The sequence below is a fragment of the Mchenga conophoros genome, linkage group LG8, assembly GCF_057382185.1.
Source record: "Mchenga conophoros isolate Kocher_MC1m ecotype Shallow Benthic linkage group LG8, M_conophoros_male_GT1.1, whole genome shotgun sequence".
Taxonomy (NCBI): domain Eukaryota; kingdom Metazoa; phylum Chordata; class Actinopteri; order Cichliformes; family Cichlidae; genus Mchenga; species Mchenga conophoros.
This window is the reverse complement of record NC_140533.1, coordinates 20,861,836-20,881,197: the sequence shown is the minus strand read 5'-3', so window position 1 is coordinate 20,881,197 and position 19,362 is coordinate 20,861,836. Positions and strand designations below refer to the sequence as shown.

The following is a 19,362-nucleotide window of genomic DNA, read 5'->3' as shown; positions in this document are numbered from 1 at the left end:
GAAGCTCTACGCAAGTCAAAACACGTGTGAAACCACGCTGAGATGAAATTACGCACCGAAGACATTGCGCGCACCAAGCTCCAAAGTGGACAGCTGCGAACTTTGAACAGCTTTAAGTAAAACATTAAAAACAAAAGCCTCAGCAAAAGGATTCTCTCACCTTGTACTCCGTCCAAATACGCGAACATAGCGTGGGATTTTTGTTTTTTTAAACGCCAGATGGAAAGGCACGCAGTCTGTTTTTCTATGCTTCCGATTTGAGAAGAATGGACCTGTAGTTGGAGTGGAAGAAGAAAACTTAATGCGCACTAGTCCTGATAAACCCGTATGTCATGTGGGAGGAAAATAATTTGGCAGAGCCGAACGTTTGTCCTGACCGTGAAGAAAGTCCCGCAGAAGACACTTTTGGATTTGGAGATGATCTGGAGTTAAATCAGTTCGATGGATTGCCCTTTTCCTCGCGTTACTACAAGTTACTGAAGGAGAGGAAAACTCTGAGTGTGTGGAAGGTCAGATGTCAGTTTGAGGATGCTCTTGCAAACAACCAGCTGGTTATTGTGTCCGGGGCAGCAAAGACTGGCAGGAGTACACAGGTAAGAGTGTAGTCAGTGTTATTATTATTTTAGTAAGGAAATTTTTACATTCAATTTATGAACCTGGATTTATGTACAGGATGAATGTGGAGCTTCATAATAATGGGGCGTTTACCAGAGCATAACCTACATTGTATAAATTACACATGCTTAATCCAATGTTCCCTGCGATTTGATATATTTAGGACTACCGTTTGTCACTCAGTGTTGCCATGCTTGTGTGAACAGAAGCTGCCCAGCTCAGCAGATGATGTTGTGTCACTGTGAAGCTGTGTAAACTCCTGTCTGCCTGACCATCAGTCTGCACAAAGGCTCCAGCAGGGGTGTTAGGGGACCTCCAGCTGCTAAGCCCTGATCCGCTGGAGCCGACACATGCTGCCAAAGCAGTTTTGCATTATGAGCGATAATAGCATAGGATATCTCCTGTCACAGTTTGTTTTGCTGTGTGCTCAAACAAAAGCTGTTGGGATAATCTGAAAAGGACTCTTGTGAGTGAGAAAAAACAGCTGATGTGGTAGAAAACATTCTCTTGTTTAATATTTGAGGTAGTACTGATGTCCTGAATCATATTTTACTATAAAGACTTTTTAAGCTTTTATCAATGATCTTCTTTCAGATCCCTCAGTGGTGTGCAGAGTTCTGTCTGTCTGCCCAGTATCAGCATGGTATGGTTGTGTGCACTCAGACCGGCAAACAGCAGGCTGTAGATCTGGCCTTGCGTGTCGCTGATGAAATGGACGTCAACATAGGCCATGAAGTTGGTTACACCATCCCTCTGGAGACCTGCTGCTCCTCTGACACTGTTTTGAGGTTTGTTAATGAGCTCTTACTGTGTCTATTTCACTGCCAGCAGTGGACTATCATTTGAATATAATCCACAAATTTCCCCTTTCATTCTTAAATTTTTTCCTTTCCTCTATTCCTTATTAATTGATGGAAGCTCACTGCTGACAAAGGACAGAGCTCATTCTTGATCTAAATAAAGTGCTGTGTGTACTTTTAACTAACAGGCTCAAGCAAAATGGTGGCAAATTGACCGTATCTTATTCCTGTTTTATAAACCTCTATTATTAACCCTCCTGATCACTTTGGTTTATCAGGTACTGCACTGATGATATGTTGCTGAGAGAGATGATGTCTGACCCTTTTCTTGAGCACTACGGGGTCATAATCATTGACCAGGCCCATGAAAGGACGGTTGGCACAGACATTCTGTTGGGTCTCCTCAAGGACATCCTGCTGCAGAGGCCTGAGCTCAGGGTGGTGGTTCTCACTGTGCCGCCCATGACAGACAAGCTTCTGAGACATTATGGCAGTGTCCTGCATATCAGTCTAGAGTCCTCATGCACTGCTGAAGTTGTGCACAGCAACAACGGCAACAAAGACTACTTCTACTCAACACTGAGACTCGTGCTGGAGATCCATCGGACCAAAGAGGGTGGAGATGTTTTTGTATTTTTAGGCTCAGCTGAGGTAAAAGATTTTATATTTCAAACAGCTCTTTGACTGTGCTAATGCCTGTTGTGATCTGGTTTAAATTTCGCTCCCACTACCTCCTGCAGGAGGTCCACTGTGCCTATAGTATACTCCAAAGAGAAGGGACCAGGTTGGGTGGACAGTTGGGACAAATGGTACTTGTAGTCCTGTGCTCAGGCCAAGGAGGGCTACTTCCTGTCCTGCCTGAGCAGTCATGCTCCACAAAGTCCAGAAAGGTTTTTCTCAGTACCCGTCAAGGTGAGGATGCATGGTGGGCTACAGAGTCTGTCAAATTTGTCATTGACACAGGAGTCCAGAAGAAAATGGTAAGTTAATTCCAAAGTGATGTAGCAATCTTAAATGAGCATTCCTCTGATATTAATTAGCACTGTTTTTACTTTTATGTAAAGGTGTACAATCCGAGAGTAAGAGCTAGCTCAGAGGTCCTTCAACCCATCAGTCAATGCCAGGCAGACATTCGCAAGCAGCTGTCTGGACCATCAGGTATAAGGACGATCTGATATGGTATAATGTCATGTCATCTCCTCACTTGGCAATACTTAAAGCAGTTATCTAAAAAGTTTCTTCTTTGAAAAAATGTAAGCTGCCATCTTTGGTAACTAAATCTGATGCTTCTTGGGTTAGAAACAACAGAAAAGACTAAAGCAGACTGGTTAATTTATCATCCTTTCATTCATTTGGATAATTTTCATACTTGCAGATTTGGACATATTACAATATTAATTAATATTTGGACTTAAGAAAGCCAAAGAAAAAACTTCCCAGCATTATTTAAAAAAAGCAAAATAAACAAACACAAAATTTAAGTGCAACGGTTTTACTGATTTTTTTCCTCTAGGTAAATGCTTCTGCCTGTATCCAGAAGCAAGCCTAACTTCTGCAGAGAACTCCCCACAGATCTTGGAGTCCAACATTACACCGACAGTTCTTTTCCTCAAAAGGATGGAGATAGCAGGCCTTGGACAGTGCAGTTTCATCGACAGACCAGGTAAAATATCTGTCCAGAGGTGTTGCCACTGGAACACATGCAGGACAACAAGAAGTTTTGTTCTTTATTTTAGTTTTTACTGGTTCCCACTAACAGCATCTCTCTCACAACCCAAGCCAAAGATTCGCATGTGGGAGGTTTTTGACTCAGGAAGGGCTCTGTGTAGCTGTTTGAGCCCAGTCATCCATGACTTAGCTGAGCTGACAGCCCAGCTACTAACCATTGTCTGTGCTCTGACCCACCCTAACATGAACAGAAGAGGCCAGCTCATTAACGATTACACAACATGTCTCATGTATTGCAGTGCCAGACGAGCACAATGAAAAGGAAGTCCATGCCAAAAGTGCTGTAATATTTTTTTGAAAATGTGGGACAAAAGGCACTTGCTATATAAATTATATTTTCTCTATAGGAAAGAAATAAAAGCCGAAGGCATTTGATTTGTGATGAGTGTGTCTTTGATTATTCAGATGACACAAGTTGCTGTTGATATTTTATCCCCCTTAATAGATATAGCAATGAAATGTGTGAAATTTTAAAATATTCCATTTGTTGTTGCAGATCCAGAGGGTCTCATGCAGGCACTGGAGGAGCTCGATTACCTTGCAGCTTTAGACGATGATGGCAACTTGTCTGAAATTGGCATCATAATGTCTGAAATCCCTCTGGAACCTCAGATGGCCAAAGCGCTGCTAGCATCCTGCGAGTTTGACTGTGTGAGTGAGATGCTGACAATCACAGCCATGTTGTCAGGTACGTACGTTTTAGATTTTCCCATTCCAGAATTTAAGATTAGTTACAAGTGAGGATCCTTTGACTGGTTTGTAGAATCACCAGGTGGACAGCGTAGTATTGGCTCATCTGCAGTTTCTGATGCTCTTTGGTGAGAGTGGTTTCTCTCAGTGAAGTCGACCTTGTTTGTTGTTGTGTTTTAGCACCAAGCTGCTTTGTGGAGCCGCCTGCTGCCATGAGCCACGAGGCAGTCCAGTGTCACAGGAAGTTCCAGCACCCTGAAGGAGATCACTTCACCCTCATAAACATCTACAACGCCTACAAACAAAACCAGAGAGAACAATGTAAGACTGTCATTGAACAGAACCAATCTATTCTCTTCAAGAGATAAGTCTCATCAGCCACTTCATTATTTATACCTTACAGCTTTATTTCTTCATAGCATTGGTTCAATAAGGTGCTGGAAACATTCCTCTGTAATGTTCAAGGAACAGATTAAAGATGATTTGAGCTTTATTTATTTGAACATTATCCTGCTGGAAGCAGCCAAGATAATGAGCCAGTACAGTGTGGTCATAAAGGGATAGACACGGTGAGTAACAATACTCAAGTAGGCCGCGGCAGTTAAATGATGCTTGATTGGTTGTAAGGGGCGGAGAGTGTGCCAAGAAAATATCCCTTAGACCAGCAGCCTGGACTGTTGATGCAGGGCAGAATGAATTAATGCATTCGTGGTGTTTATGCCATCCAAATTTCAGAGCGGAAACCAAAGCTTAACAGACTCAACATTCCTAGTCTTCCATTGTCCAATTTTGTTGAGCCTGTGCAAATTGTAGCAATTTGGTTCAATTATTTTTTGCTCTTAAATCTGGTGTGGTCTTCTGCTCCTTCAAAGTTCAACATTTGTGCATTCAGAGATGATCTTCTGCATACCTTGGTTGAATCAAGTGCTTATATGAGTTACTGTTGCTTTTGTATCAGGTCGAAACAGTGTGCCCCTCACTTGTTGTTACTGTTTTGGCCATTCTTTGTAAACCCTAGAGATTGTTGTGTGGAAAAATCCCCATTTTGGCAAAATCAGCAGTTTCTGAGATATTCAGACCAGCCCGTCAGGTATAACAACCATACTACATTTAAAGTCACTTAATCTTTCTTCCCCATTCTGATGCTCGCTCCGAACTTCAGCTAGGTCACCTTGACCATGCCTAAATGCCTAAATGCATTGGGCTGCTGCTGCCATGTGATTTGATAAATTAAGGTATTTGCATCAATGAGCAGGTGGTGAAACAGGTGTACCTAATGAAATAACTGATGACTTGATCTTTGTTCTCTACTGTGGTAAATTAAAACTAGATTCAAAGACTGTGTTATCCTATGGGACAGATGTTACATTTCAGTTTCATGAAGAATTATAACCAGATGGATCAGAATAAACTATCTATTCTAAAAATTAACGCAAAAAACAGTTAAAAGAAGACATTAAAAATGTTTTTAAAAAAAGCTAAAATGTGTATGTTAATACCAAATGCATTCTCATTTAAGCCCAAGAACAAACTTTCGATTCCGAGAGGCAAACTGCTTGAAATTTTAGTAAATCATATTACGATACTCTTGAATTAATTAATTAATTAATTACCTCCACATTGTCATTTTTCCACTCAATCTGATCTATTTAAAAGGCATTAGGAATTAAACTGTTTTTACTGTGATAGAAACTTGACGTAAATACTGCTGACCACAGCGCTTCTCTCTCTGTGCATGATGTTTTCTCCCAGATTTGACTACTGAAAAGTGGTGCCAGGACTATTTTCTAGATCATTCTGCGTTGAGGACAGCCGATTCCATTAGATCAGAGTTGACTGACACACTGAACAGAATTGAGCTCCCCATTTCTGAACCCTCCTTTGGAACCAATACTAACACTCACAACATCAAAAGAGCTCTGCTGGCTGGATTCTTCATGCAGGTACAGAAAAACAAAATGTCAATATCAATGAATTTACCCCCAGCAATTCAATTGTGTTCAAGTTTACGAGGCCTGTTCTTTTCCCAGATTGCTCGAGATGTGGACGGATCAGGCAACTACTTCATTCTTGCACATAAGCACATGGCCCAGGTGCACCCACACTCCTGCTACGGGGCTCAGTCACACAAGCTGGGACTGCCTGAGTGGGTTGTTTTCAATGAGTACATCCTTTCAGAAAACTGCATGAGAATAGTCTCGGAAATTTCCCCGCAAGCGTAAGTCAATTGATTTTTACCCCAAATCCCCATCAGAACAGTTGTGTACAGATTAGAACTGAGGTCTCAAGGATTACCTGTCGTGTAGTGCAGAGGTAAAACAAACATGTTTATTACTGCAGTAAGCATGAGCCATTTGATCTCATTTTAATTTGAATATTTTTAATCTCTTTATCTACACAATATCTTGTGTTGACACAAATGTTTTACATTTAATATTGGTTTTCAAATTTCTCTTTTAGGTTCGTTGAAATTGCACCACTGTACTTCTTCTACAATCTGCCCCCTAGCGAAAGCAAAGATATACTGCAAGACATGTTGGACCCACAGGGATCCAAAAACCGCAAAGAGAAGAAACAGGAAGCTGCAACAACAAGTGGTGACGTAAACAGTGGCTGTGCAGCAGTGACACAGACGTATGACAGATGTATGATTCAGTAAACTGAAAAATCACAAATTTAGACTGCAAATGCATGAATGCTTGTAAGACATTTGTATAATTAATACAGTAAAGCTTAATTTATTACATTAAATTACTCATGTGTACTACCCAATGTGCTTACAGTGCTGAGAAGGCAAAGATGTCTGTGCTGTAAATATAGAAAAGTTTGCAGTTTAATAGTTGTGATCTAAAAACAATGTGTGAGCGGGTTTTCCGCAACACTGCTTAGGTGTGGACTTTATGCGCACTGTCATTTGATATACCTCACAGGCAAAAAAAATGTTCGAGCAAAAAGTAATTTGTCTCCTATGTACTTCCCTATTATGCAAAGTTGTTGTAAATGCCAGTATACCTTCACATCCAAGGATCTGATTTTAAAGCTGAAATACGTATGAAACAACTTGCTCAGAAGAACTGTGCTTTGCCCGTTTATCTTAGAACGTACATCAAGGAAAGTCTGCTCTTGAAGGGATGAAACACGTAGCTGAATGTTAAAAACCACATACCTACAGTGTTACAATACCACTCATTTGCTCTGTAGCCATTACTCCCATTCTTCAGTTTACAACTTAACACCAAACTCATCTCATTTTGAAGTCGTCCTATAAACACCTTTGATATGCAGTTGCATGTAGTTTCTTCCAGTATTCAAGTATGTGATTATTCCCTATGTCTTTACAATTTGTACAAACTGTCTTTAAAATTTCTAAAAATGGGTAAACTATCGCCCTACATATTCTAAATATGAATACACGCATTCCTAAAGTCAACTGTACAAAAATTGAATATACTGAATGTTTTTCAGAAGCTTGAAAGCTGTCACTGTGTCCATAGGTGTCTTGGTTTATTGTGAAGGTCACACTGATAGATATTCTTTGAGTTTCTCCATGATGGCAGGCATTCTGTCTGTGGGTATCAGCATCACAGTCCTAAAAGGCTTCATGGGCACATCCGTAAATGACCACCTCCCACTTAAACAGGAGTCTGCCTCTTCTTGGACTGTGTAGTGGAACTTCAAGATGGCTTGCTGTAAGGCAAACACGGACCAGGCTTGAAATCAGAGTATAAATATATTGAATAGGTTATCAGATGGCTGTTTAAATAAATATTTATCTGAAGTTTGACATGAGTTAACGAAATGCTGTATTATTACCCAGATACTGTTAAGTAAGTAGCCCTGTGTATAATAAATATTTAGTTAAAACCTTGAAATCTGTGCAGGTTTTTTTCCCCCCGCTTTACCTCATAAAAGAATTCCTCCTCTGCATTGACAAACATGTATTCCTCTTTGGGAGCTCCTCCTGTGGCTGGGATGCTCTTGGTCTCTTCTCTACAGGTCTTGCTGATAATCAGGCAGTAGTGGCACCTCCCACTGGGCTTATTTGTCCTCTGAGCTTCAGCGATTTCTTCCCTAAAGGACCGTAACATGAAAATCTTTTAACCCACACAAATGGATGTTTTTCCAAATCTCACCACCATATTTTATTAATAGAACACAAAACATCAAATGTTTCATAAATTTAAAAAAAAAAAAAAAGTATTTTGAATTTGATGACCGCAACATGTATTAAAACGTTGGGATGAGAGCAATAAAAAAGGGGGAAAAGTAAGTGGTATTAAAAAGAAAAAGCTGGAATCATTTATAGCCAATTAGGTTAACTGGTAAATATCAGTTCCCAGATGTTCAACAGTTGTTAAGAGGGGATCCTACACTATAGTAATCATGGACCTGTCCCAACATTTAAGATGTGTTGCTGCTAATATATTTCATGCAATACTAAAAAGGTCTCAGTTTAAACATTTGATATATTTCATACATTCTACTGTGAATAAAATGCTGATTTATAAGATTTGCAAAGTATTGCACATGTTCTGTCTTATTTCAATGTTTTCAAACACCATCCTGACCATCTTCTACCTGCTCTCACTCCAATAACAAAACACTAAAGATGGAATGAGAAGGTAAAGCAGAACTTACTGGAGCTGTTTGTGCAGTGGAAGGGCAATCTGTGGAGGCACATTGATGAAGCGCTCACTTAGCAGCAGCCCCACAGGCTTGCTGTTATCATTAAAGATCTTCTCCAGCTGTTCTGTCACAATATGAGAAGCATTCTTCTCACACTGATCCACAATCAGCTCCTTCACCTCCTCCACACATTGTACACCCTGTGAACAGTTCCACACGTAGGTATGACAATTTATATTTAAAAAAAACAAAACAAAAACACTGACATATTCCAGCCCATTCAAGACTAATTCGTTTTAGTTTGCTAGTCATCTGACCTTTCTCTCTGTGAGGTTGAGCATGGTGATGAAGCCAAACACTTCATTTGGGTCGTCATCATCGTCGCTGTCTTCGGGCACCTCAGCTTGCTGGAGCATAGTAGAGAGACAAGTAAATAAACAGCTGCTAAGAAATGAATGTGAATGAGCATGAATATCAAGCTTGGGTTTTAAATGATTTTTTTTCCCTGTTCCTTTTCCTGGTGGAATGATTGCACAACATAAATCTTTTAAAAAAGAAAACACTTTGGTGCACAAATTTGAATTTATTCCAGCCTAATGTTGCCATCCACTTTGTACAATGTAGCAATGCTGTTAGCAGCAAAGCAGCTCCAGAGCATCATGCTGCCACCACCATGTTTGAAAGTACCGGTATAGTGTTCTTAGGTTCAAAGGATTCTCTGTGGACAGTGAATTGACACTGGTGTTCCAGCAGTTTCCAGTTCACGGCTTGAACTTTGGTGGTTCCTGAACATCCAAAACAACTCTCAAAACAACTCATCTCAGGGTGACAGTTTAAGTCTTTGTCCAGATGTTGGCAAAGTAGTCCCACATTCGAATAACTGCTCTAGTATTGCTGTTAAAAATAAACTACCAGTTGTAGTAAATAATGATTACAAATAAGATAAATAGGCCTTGGCCTCATCAAGTCAAGACACTGTATAACCTTCAACACCCCTAATCAAAAATGTAAATAAATGTATGTATATATTTCAGCCCTTTGGTTCCTCATGTTTGCTTCTGATCCCATTTGGATTAATAAAACTCCAAAAGAAATTCAAACATGCACTCCCAAATGCAGTTTTTTTAAGTCATTAAGATGTGTGCAGTATGCATAGTTTGCATTAAGATGAACAGTTCAAAGAAATCACTGAAAGCCCAAATTTTCATGACATATATTTCCTTGATCATGTATGTAAACTTCTGAGCACAGCTGTTTTTGGGTTGAAACTGGAGAAATAAACAAAAATAATGAACAAATCCTTTTTATATTTAACTACCGAGTTACTCACCTTGACGACACTTCCAACATGATTTTGTTGGATGATGATGTCTGTCATCTCTGATGTATTCACATGAGCTTTTAAGAAAAGCTGGATCCAAACATAACAGAAATGACGTCAGTGACAGCTGCTTGCACACAGTATTTGAAACGTGAAATAACAATAGTGAACCCAAACCTGCTGCAGCAGCTTCTTTATGCCGTTGAAGTCATTGTCTGAGATGGTGTGAGCTTCAAAGTCTACAACGACCTCCTGAAAGCGTAGAAGTCGTAATTGCAAGTTTTATTGTAACCCATTCTCTGTTTAGTTGTGCGAAACTTTCCGATATGAGTTTCACAGGGTTAACTTATTACAGCGTATTCAAGTACAGTATCTTCGAAATAACATTTTCTAGTATATTAGTTATTTCTTTTCTCACATGATTAACCAAAAAAGTATTTTCATGAGCATTCCCGTTCACATTAGCCCTACTGCTGACTTAGCTAACTAGTTAGCAAGGCCATGCCTCCCTTCTAAGACGTGTTTGTTCTTTTACCTCATTAATTTCCTCATCTGACGCCTCACTGTCCTCTTCTCCGGAATCGTCTTCCTCCTCTGGATTCTCATCGGAGCTGTTGTCACTTTCCTCGGGTTTTTCACCAAAACCTACTGCCCTTTTCTTAGCCAATGAAGCCATGCTGCAAACTTAAAACACACGTGTCTACTAAGTGGGCGGGGCAAAGACTAGCAACTATCAGCTACGAAACTAAAACCCTGAAGCCGCCATTATGGCTCCACATATACACGGCTTGCCGCTTATTAAATCCACATTCAGAGCTTCAATGTCGGCTTGTCGCCTGTTGGTGAAATGGAATAAACCATTCTATAAAACGGGGACGAAAATAAATTCAGATGCCCCCGAACTCTTTGTCACGTGTAGTAGATATTAATTTAAATTATTGATACTATATTTTTAAATTAAATAAACACATTCTTGTAATATTACTTGTAATACGATTATTTTACAAGGTTAGTAAATTAGACAGTGTTCTGTCTCCCCTCCTCGACCGTGGATGATGAAAGTCTGAATGAACACTAGAGGTACATAAATTTTGCCTAATATTTCGTCTTTTTCACCGTTTGTACTTCGTGTCACTGTAGCTATACGCGGATAAAATATTCGCTTCTATCACACTTTATCACAGACAGGTTCTGTTAATGGCTACCGTAGATAGTCTGTCATGCACCGTCTCTTGCTAGGGTAAACAAGAACACTCTTACGGAAGAAGACACTAAACATACACTTTCAACTAAAATGGCCCATTCGCTTAATTTATTCGCTGTTCATGTACAGTCTTATGATCGTGACTCAACAACAGTCTTATCAGCATGTGACCGTTTTAGGGTGTAACGTTGCTTAAAGTGCCTTCACACCCACTGTCCTCAGTGTTTTTGTAGCTTTAAGCCTGTGACTTTACATTATTGCAGACCTTAGTAAACCTATTTTACCTTAGTTTGTTCGGAATTAACCATCTTTGTTATTTTAATAATCCAGTGTTTCAAGATGCGTGTATTGCTGCTTAAAGAACCAAAAGATGGAGAGTCTGGACCTGATCCCTATATTAAGGTACACGCCCTTTACAGTTAAATCAACTAACCTTTAACCAGTTTCTTAAAATTTGTCAGTTGAACAGTTATTATTTTCACTCCGAAGGAGCTGGAATCACGAGGACATAAAGGAACCCTACTTCCGGTGCTGTCTTTTAAGTTTGTGTCATTAAACACTTTGACAGATAAGGTAAATTGTTGTTCCATTGTCCTTTCATTAATTCGTTCATTTTAACAGTTTGCATATTCAATGGATTTATGTATTTGTTGCTTATTCCAGCTTTTCCAACCAGAGAAATACGGTGGGCTCATATTTACCAGTCCAAGAGCAGTGGAGGCTGTAAGGATGTGTTTGGAAGAGGATGAAAGAAGGGAAGGTGATAAACATTACTTTTCTCCAAGCTTCTGTATATCATTGATATAAATGACTTTTTTTTTGGTAAAGATCTTAAAAATACAAGTTAAGTTTGTGTAGTACATTTCTGTAATGCCCAGTGTATGTTGTGCTTTTGAGAATGGCACAAAGCAGTGAAAAACAAATGGAACACCAAGTCCATCTATGTGGTTGGGAAGGCCACCGCTTCATTAGGTGAGTCACATCTATGGACAAAGGTAATTTCTCCCAGAATCCTCCTTTGCGTCTTGAGCTCCTTGTAAACTTGTGCTAATTGCACCAGAGTGTGTCGGGCACCTGGTGCTCATAGTGATGTGTGAAATGCTTTGTCTACCTTCAGCCATTTGTTATACACAAGTGACAGTTTGTCGTTAGTGATTGTTCTGTGTCTTTACAAAACAAGCAGGTGCAACAATTTCTACATGTGTGCTTTAGCTTCTTCTTTTCAGTAACATTTGACAGTGGGTTTTTATTTTGAGTCTCTCAGTGAGTTTCTAATTTAGTTATTGAATTAGTTGAAACGATTGAATGTGTTTTCTCTGCCACACTCTTATGTCAGTATTTAGCAGACTGTGCAAAAGTATTGAGCCACCCTCATTTCTTTGTATTTTACTTCCAAGGACTCAGACGTCCTTGTAATTCTTCAAAGTGCTCTTGAGTTACTCATCCAGGCTTTCAGAAAGTCTTTCAAATTTGTCTTTTGACATTTGCTGGTTTTTCCACTTATTTTCAATCCAGGCTTTGTACTGTGCCATTTTCAGAGGAATGTGGTTTGGTTGTTAAGCCACTTAACACTGGCCTATGAATGCATCAAGTATAAAAAAATGCACCCAAGTCAAGGAATGAACAATTGTTGTGTCTACACATAGCAGATAACTTAGAAAAGACTAGACCGTAATGTCTTTTTAGTGTTTTCTGCTTTTAAAAACATCGCTGCGCCTATTTCCCATTTTCTAGCAAAATATAAATAAATGTGGGGTGGTTCAAGAATTTACCACATTACTGTAAAGCTTATCAATTTTTTTCCTTTTCATGATTTTTATCCCATACAGTACAGAATCTAGGTCTGAACCCTTTGGGAGAGGACACAGGGACAGCAGAGGTGCTATCACGACTTATTATTGAACGTACGGCGTAAATTTGGAGTCTCACATTCCTCACAGTTTAATTTTAATAGTAATTTTATGATTGCTCTTATTACTCATATGATCTCACGTATAATTCCCGTCATAGGAGAGGCCACCAATATCCCACCGCTTTTTTTCCCCTGTGGCTCAATCAAAAGGGAAGTCTTGCCCACGGCTTTAAGGGAAAATGGTAAGCATTCCCCCTGTTGTGCCTGACAATTAAAAGTCAAGGTGATAAAATTCCCATTGGGATTATTCTAATTATAAAATAATAATTGCACTATCTTTATCACTGTTGGGATCTGTTTCTTTGTTTCCAGGAGTGCCCCTAGAGACATTAACTGTCTATCAAACAGCAGAGCATCCCAATCTGGAGAAAAATCTAAAGAACTATTTCAAAGAGCAGGTAAAGTGTCATTCTTATTGCTTGTATTTATTTATTTGTTTCAATATAGCAGCTGTTCATTTGTTTGTGTGCTTATAGGGCATTCCAGCAAGCATAGCTTTCTTCAGTCCATCAGGAGTGAAGTTTTGCCTTGAAGTGGTGCGGAGGCTCTCGGCTGAACAGCTGACTCAAATAAAGGTGCATCTTCCTCACAGTCATACACAGATAGATTTAAATAATGCATGAATCTGAAGTGCTTAACAGAGCTTTACTCACATAAATGTCTTTGTTTCCAGTTTGCAGCCATAGGGCCTACTACACAAGATGCAATAGCAGCAGAAGGCCTTTGTGTCAGCTGCACTGCAGAAAAGCCAACAGCTGAACACCTGGCGATAGCGATAGCTAAAACTCTGCAGTGACCAGCTTTTAAAATCCACCTGCCTCATCTTTGGTGTTTGTTGTTATTATACATGTAAATATGTACTGTTATTTGTGTATTTTACTGGTTTACTGCTCATCTTTATTGTTGTTGGACACATGATTCTGCTATTTTTGCACTGAAAGAAAAAAGTTATTTTTTGCAGCACCAGAGCCAGGAAAGTCTAAGATAAAATTATAATTAGCTTTATATGATGTAAGAAAATGACTGAGAAAATAAAAGGCAATCATTGTGATAATATTGAAGGTTTTGTCTGTGGTAATTGCTTGTGTGTGTTTGTGTGTTTATTTCCTGTTCAACACAGTGCTTGCAGGGGTCATCCCTGTCTTTTACTGTCCACATGAAAGTGAAGGTTTTAACATCTTTCCACGGATCAGCTGCAGTCCATTTAAAACCACTGAAGCTTGTATAACATAACCACAGAGAAAGAGTCAAATTGAGCAGTTGTAGATTGTAAAAGTTTACTTTTCACGCAGAGGTGAAGAAAGCAGGTTACATCTGTAGAGTCACACCTCTGAGGGGTGTGGAGAAGCAAAGGATTTGCTTATAAAGCAGCGTTGCTCCTCACTCGTCATCATCTCATCTTGCATATAGACCTGGGAGTACACCGCTAAAGGACACGATGCTGAATTTAATCCAGCTGATATTTATGTTCTTTTTGACCAACATTAGCGCAACTGATGCAGAGAAACTTTTCCATAATCGGGATCATTCTGATACACAGACACTTAATTCTCACAAAGCTCAGGCTATAACAGACAAGTACACAGCTGAGGTATATTGTTTTTTTTTCTTCTTTTTTGACTTCCTGTGTTTCTCAAACGTCAGCATCCATTTAACCAGACACAGGATTTGTCTAATGTAACCCGTGTCTTGTTTTAGTTATTTCTCTCTAGATATGGATTCATCAAGCCAGTTAACTGGGAGGAGGTTCGGTTTGAGGATTCAGACACCTCTTTCAGTGGTGACTTCCTCGACGATCTTCAAGCCACAATCCAGGAGGGAACCTCAGCGTCTTACTCGAGGGCTGCTCATCGAGCTGGTGATCAGCAGGGCTATAACCGTCAAAATGAGAACCAAGCCTTTATTTCAGCACTTAAAGAGTTTCAGAGGGTTTCAGGTCTGCCTGTTACAGGGGTGTTTGATGAGGCCACCAAGTTAGCAATGAACAAACCAAGGTGTGGAGTCCCTGATAAAGAGACTGGTCTGACCATCCCTGTCATCACTACAGCACCTCAGAGCAGTGGTGACTTTGATTTTGAAAACAGTACCACTGACAGTTTTACTGAGACCAACAGGAACAACACAGCAAGTGACATAATCAGTGGCACTTCTTTAGGTACTGCAAATTTCTCTGAAGACAACATATTAAATTTTAATGATACAGACGGTGTGTTCACAGCCATTTCCAATGACACCAGCATGAATTATACAACGGAGCTTTTAAAGATCACTTCCCTAAACAGCTCGCACGACAGCAGACCGGGCAGCCAAACGGGGAATATCAGTGCGAACGCGCATCCGAGTGAAGCAGTGAGACGCAAGAAGGAACCTCTCGCAAGTCTCATATCCAAAAGCAGGCGGAAGAGAGATTTGACTCCAACTGGCCACATGGCTTTTTCCAAGAAGGTGTTAAACTGGAGGCTGATAGGAGAAGGCTACAGCAGCCAGCTGACTATTGACGACCAGAGATACATCTTCAGACTGGCTTTCAGGATGTGGAGTGAGGTGTCGCCACTGGAATTTGTGGAGGATACACATGCCCCATTGGAGGATGTTGACATCAGGCTGGGATTTGGTACAGGTGGGTTTTAGTCAATGTTTATTTGCTTCATTGCAGCATGAAAGCTACTTTTGGCTGCTCCTTTATTCACAGGGGCCACAGCAGGTAGCTCCGCATGTCTGGTTTGGCAGAGATTTATGCCAGATGCCCTTCCTGACACAACCCCAAAAGGATTTGTGTCTTCTCCTGAGATGACACTGGGGATCTTTCACTTGTTAGGTGGATATGTAAATCACTATTTTTCTGAATAAAATGTGGAATGTTTAGATTTGATCCTTCACATCACTAGTCTGTGAAGGTTAATTTCTCATTTCAGGATAAAAAAGTTAAAGGATGTTATCTCCTTGGCCACATATATGTTTAAGACTAATAAAACATCTGTTAATGAGGCTTATTAAACACAAAAACTAAGTAAACCACCACCAGTCTTCTTAGACTGGCCCTTCTTAGGGTCATGTGTATGTATGTCTGAAGAGGATCATTAATGTTTCCACTGTACCTCATTTTTGTGCCAAATAACATATTGCATCGTTGTGAAATTCTTTCATAGGAAGGCATCTGGGATGTAATCAGAAGTTCGATGGCACTGGTCAAGAATTTGCCCATGCTTGGTTCCTGGGTGATATACACTTTGATGATGATGAGCACTTCACAACTCCCAATGTTGGCAGTGGAATCAGCCTTCTCAAAGTAATTATATTACCGCACGATCAAAGGAACTGCCAGATTGAAATAATTCCAGTGATTAACAACGCATTGCTCTAACAACGCCTTAAAAATATTAAACCCGTTCAGGTAGCAGTTCATGAGATTGGCCATGTTTTGGGTCTACCTCACATATATAGACCCGGATCCATAATGCAGCCCAGCTATCTACCGCAGGAGTCCAGCTTTGAAATGGACTGGATGGACAGAAAAGCTATACAGCAACTCTATGGTACATGGTTACAGCACCATCTAGTGGTTACTTATACACTCTTAGAGAAATGCACTTTGCTGTATTTTTGCCCTAATTGTCTGACGCAAACCCTTTTTTTTTGCCCCACCTGTTGTGCTTGCATTTGACACCAGGAGGCTGTAAAGGTCGGTTCAACACGGTGTTTGATTGGATCAGAAAGGAGAAGACACCCTATGGGGAGGTGGTGATCCGCTTTAACACCTATTTCATGAGAGATGGCTGGTACTGGCTGTATGAGAACAGAAATAATAGAACGCGTTATGGTGATCCAGTTCCGCTGCAAACTGGCTGGCATGGGATCCCAATGGATGGAGTAGATGCACATGTCCATGTCTGGTCCAGGAGAAGAGATGCTGTATATTTCTTCAGAGGTACACTAAGTGGAGAGTTATACTGTTTGAAAAGAGTTAGTGAACAAATGAATACTTGGTGAAAATGTAATTAACTTATTTATCTACAGGTACTCAGTTCTGGAGGTATGATAGTGAGAACGACCAGGTGTTTGGACAAGACTCTGAAGGCCACCATTATCCAAGGTTAATCTCTGAAGGATTCCCAGGGGTGCCAAGTCCTATTGACACAGCCTTTTATGACAGGAGGGACTCCCACATCTACTTCTTTAAAAACAATCTTGTAAGTGCAATATTACCTGGCTGTCAGATATTATTACACTAATACAAGAGCAAAGACATGAGGTTCAGTAAGAAAGTAAATTAGGAAATATTCATGAAGTGCTTAAATGACAAGCTGGAATGATGTGGTTCGATATTAAAACACACAGACCATTATACATTATACATTATTTAGACTTAAAATGTGGCTTAGGCTTAATGGTCATTAATCAAACTGTTTCCATCTGTGGTTTGCAATCTAGCAATACCGATTAGCAGAACATGCAGATATAAAAAGCAGAGTCTTGGAGAAAACCCAAGCTAATTAATTGTTTCTTAGGATTATGAGGGAATGTCTTCAAGCAAACAAATGCACTAAAGTTCCTCTGTGAATTGTTTGCATTGTATAATTGAATTGATTTCTGCATAACAAAAAAAAGAGCAATTATCTCTTTGAACAGGTGTATGCATTCAGCATGGAAGCCAACAACTTGGCAAGAGGGTTCCCAAAAAACATCAGAGATGTTTTCCCTCCTGTGGTGAACACAGACCATCCAGATGGCAACATTGACGCTGCCTACTTCTCCTACACTCACAATGCCATCTTTCTACTCAAGGGCATACGCTTCTGGCAAGTAGTGGGCAGTCGTGATCGCTGGCGACGGCCCTTTCTGCCACGAAATGGCCTGCTGCCACATAAGGAGGTGGATCAGCATTGGTTTGATATCTGCAATGTTCATCCCACTGCACTCAAACTAACCCGCTGAGAGTGTTGCAGCAGAGATGTGATAGAGCTTGCTAAAGTTTGCATATGTGATCTACTGATTTCGTTTTATGTACACATATTGTCAAGCTGCAATAACTGTCTAATTTCACGGAGACAACAACAATTTTGAATTTTGTTGGCTAATTTTCACCGAGGTGTGTTATTTATATATGTAACAGCTGCTCTTTCATTCCTTTTCTCTTTTTCGGAGCAGTGCTGAATGCATTCTGCCACAAAAACAATCCTAAAGGACTTCCTATTATTGAGATATTCAGAGAATACATGTATGTATAATGTAGATAAAGCCAATAAATGTTTTGCTGAGCTGCTCAAAATGATATTTGATGTGCTTACTGTAAGTGCACTGTGTAGGAAAATGCTTTCAAATGGCAAATGTGCAAAATAACATTAAAACAGGCTTGTGCGTACTGTGAAGTGACTTCTTATGTCACATGTAATCTTAAGAAAACCTCTAAGAAGATTTGTGGTATTATGAGTGTATAAAAATAGAATTTTGCTCAAAGTGGAAGAGCTGGTTTCAGGGTAAAATTACAGATTGAAAGCATCTTTCCTTTGACGTAACAATATTGAAGAAAAAAAAGACATCAGATTTGTATCCTCGGATTGTTTCTTTTTGGTACAGTATGTGCCTGGAAGGGATACAACATTATTCTCTCAACTTAGATTGATGATCGAGGTGTAGATATACAGTACTAGTCCCTATTGGCACGACTGGATGATTTGATAATTCTATATTTGTACGAAACTCTCAATTCCTGTAAATTATACTTGTAGAAATCCACATCTGCCTGTAGGCATGAAAGAAAGAACGAAAGAAGTGACCTGGAAGCCATGAAACTTCGTCTTTATTAAAAACCCTTAAAAGTTAAGAGCAACTCTTCCACTACAATAGGGTTTTTTGGCTGAGGGAATCAGATAACCCCTATCAATAACAACCTGGAGGTGGTGGAAAACAACTATCGAGACATCGTATTTTTGAATGCCCTCTCATTATGTAAGACACACTATCAATCAAAAGAGAGCCTTTTGAAATGCGCACTGAAGTAAAACGATTGAACAAGGTGCCACAATACTGTTATATTTTATAATAATGATTTGAGCATGATGCAAAGAAACAGGCATTGATTCTGTAATCAATATGTTACTTGAAGACGCTTATTAATTCAGCTCATCTTAAGAGATTAGGCTCCTGGTGGGCCCCAGATAACTAGCATTGTGCTGCAGGCGCTCTATAGGCTATATTAATAAATTAAAGTAGAAATCAATTACAAGCAAAGGAACAAAATGTTGCGGTAAGTGGCGCTACATAGAGGGTTATCATGGGATGATGAGTGTACTCACACAGCTATAGAAGGAGCTTCTCTGTCTGCTCATACCTCTGCTTGTTTTTTGAGATAATGTTTTGTTTTTTCTTGTAAGATTAAAGAGATTTCTGTGATTTAACAGGATTAGGCAACATTTTAGTGATTATTATAAACACGAACTTCATATTTAAAACGCAAAGTTAAAGA

At 39.7% G+C, this 19,362-nt stretch overlaps 4 protein-coding genes across 5 annotated transcripts; 3 read left to right on the top strand and 1 right to left on the bottom strand.

Moving 5' to 3' along the window:
• The first annotated feature begins 38 nt into the window (after positions 1-38).
• dhx32a (DEAH (Asp-Glu-Ala-His) box polypeptide 32a) lies at positions 39-6,492 on the top strand. Its single transcript, XM_085284880.1, has 11 exons — positions 39-593; positions 1,210-1,403; positions 1,694-2,066; positions 2,156-2,395; positions 2,480-2,573; positions 2,929-3,078; positions 3,640-3,831; positions 4,014-4,154; positions 5,586-5,776; positions 5,864-6,051; positions 6,294-6,492. The coding sequence occupies exons 1-11, from the start codon at positions 333-335 to the stop codon at positions 6,490-6,492; spliced, it is 2,223 nt and encodes a 740-aa protein (XP_085141006.1). The 5' UTR covers positions 39-332.
• bccip (BRCA2 and CDKN1A interacting protein) lies at positions 6,183-10,591 on the bottom strand. The gene is made up of 7 exons (XM_085284882.1): positions 10,316-10,591; positions 9,958-10,032; positions 9,790-9,870; positions 8,777-8,866; positions 8,472-8,659; positions 7,736-7,904; positions 6,183-7,520 (listed from the first exon to the last, which is right to left on the bottom strand). Exons 1-7 carry the CDS (start codon positions 10,454-10,456, stop codon positions 7,350-7,352), a joined length of 915 nt encoding a protein of 304 aa, XP_085141008.1. The 5' UTR covers positions 10,457-10,591; the 3' UTR covers positions 6,183-7,349.
• A 73-nt stretch (positions 10,592-10,664) lies between these two features.
• Positions 10,665-13,944, top strand: uros (uroporphyrinogen III synthase). 2 transcript variants are annotated; one of them, XM_085284883.1, is made up of 10 exons: positions 10,665-10,860; positions 11,315-11,386; positions 11,474-11,557; positions 11,648-11,744; positions 11,882-11,956; positions 12,814-12,888; positions 12,995-13,078; positions 13,209-13,294; positions 13,373-13,471; positions 13,570-13,944. In XM_085284883.1, the coding sequence occupies exons 2-10, from the start codon at positions 11,324-11,326 to the stop codon at positions 13,690-13,692; spliced, it is 786 nt and encodes a 261-aa protein (XP_085141009.1). In that variant the 5' UTR covers positions 10,665-10,860; positions 11,315-11,323; the 3' UTR covers positions 13,693-13,944. The 2 variants fall into 2 exon arrangements, with proteins under 2 accessions (XP_085141009.1, XP_085141010.1); XM_085284884.1 differs by lacking the exon at positions 10,665-10,860 and adding an exon at positions 10,870-11,020.
• A 390-nt stretch (positions 13,945-14,334) lies between these two features.
• mmp21 (matrix metallopeptidase 21) lies at positions 14,335-18,131 on the top strand. The gene is made up of 7 exons (XM_085284881.1): positions 14,335-14,474; positions 14,609-15,516; positions 16,046-16,185; positions 16,291-16,432; positions 16,567-16,824; positions 16,914-17,086; positions 17,526-18,131. Exons 1-7 carry the CDS (start codon positions 14,335-14,337, stop codon positions 17,829-17,831), a joined length of 2,067 nt encoding a protein of 688 aa, XP_085141007.1. The 3' UTR covers positions 17,832-18,131.
• Positions 18,132-19,362: the final 1,231 nt, after the last annotated feature.

Bases quoted from the DNA above. Each gene is read 5' to 3' on its own strand.
- uros (XM_085284883.1), top strand. From the start codon at position 11,324: ATGCGTGTATTGCTGCTTAAAGAACCAAAAGATGGAGAGTCTGGACCT. The intron at 11,387-11,473 runs GTACACGCCCTT...TTCACTCCGAAG, and splicing joins GACCTGATCCCTATATTAAG to GAGCTGGAATCACGAGGACA. The intron at 13,472-13,569 runs GTGCATCTTCCT...CTTTGTTTCCAG, and splicing joins AACAGCTGACTCAAATAAAG to TTTGCAGCCATAGGGCCTAC.
- bccip (XM_085284882.1), bottom strand. From the start codon at position 10,456: ATGGCTTCATTGGCTAAGAAAAGGGCAGTAGGTTTTGGTGAAAAACCC. The intron at 8,660-8,776 runs GTCAGATGACTA...AACTGTTCACAG, and splicing joins TCAACCTCACAGAGAGAAAG to GGTGTACAATGTGTGGAGGA. The intron at 7,905-8,471 runs GTAAGTTCTGCT...ACGGTCCTTTAG, and splicing joins CCACTGCACAAACAGCTCCA to GGAAGAAATCGCTGAAGCTC.
- mmp21 (XM_085284881.1), top strand. From the start codon at position 14,335: ATGCTGAATTTAATCCAGCTGATATTTATGTTCTTTTTGACCAACATT. The intron at 15,517-16,045 runs GTGGGTTTTAGT...ATTCTTTCATAG, and splicing joins CAGGCTGGGATTTGGTACAG to GAAGGCATCTGGGATGTAAT. The intron at 16,186-16,290 runs GTAATTATATTA...AAACCCGTTCAG, and splicing joins GTGGAATCAGCCTTCTCAAA to GTAGCAGTTCATGAGATTGG.
- dhx32a (XM_085284880.1), top strand. From the start codon at position 333: ATGTGGGAGGAAAATAATTTGGCAGAGCCGAACGTTTGTCCTGACCGT. The intron at 3,832-4,013 runs GTACGTACGTTT...GTTGTGTTTTAG, and splicing joins AATCACAGCCATGTTGTCAG to CACCAAGCTGCTTTGTGGAG. The intron at 6,052-6,293 runs GTAAGTCAATTG...TTTCTCTTTTAG, and splicing joins TCGGAAATTTCCCCGCAAGC to GTTCGTTGAAATTGCACCAC.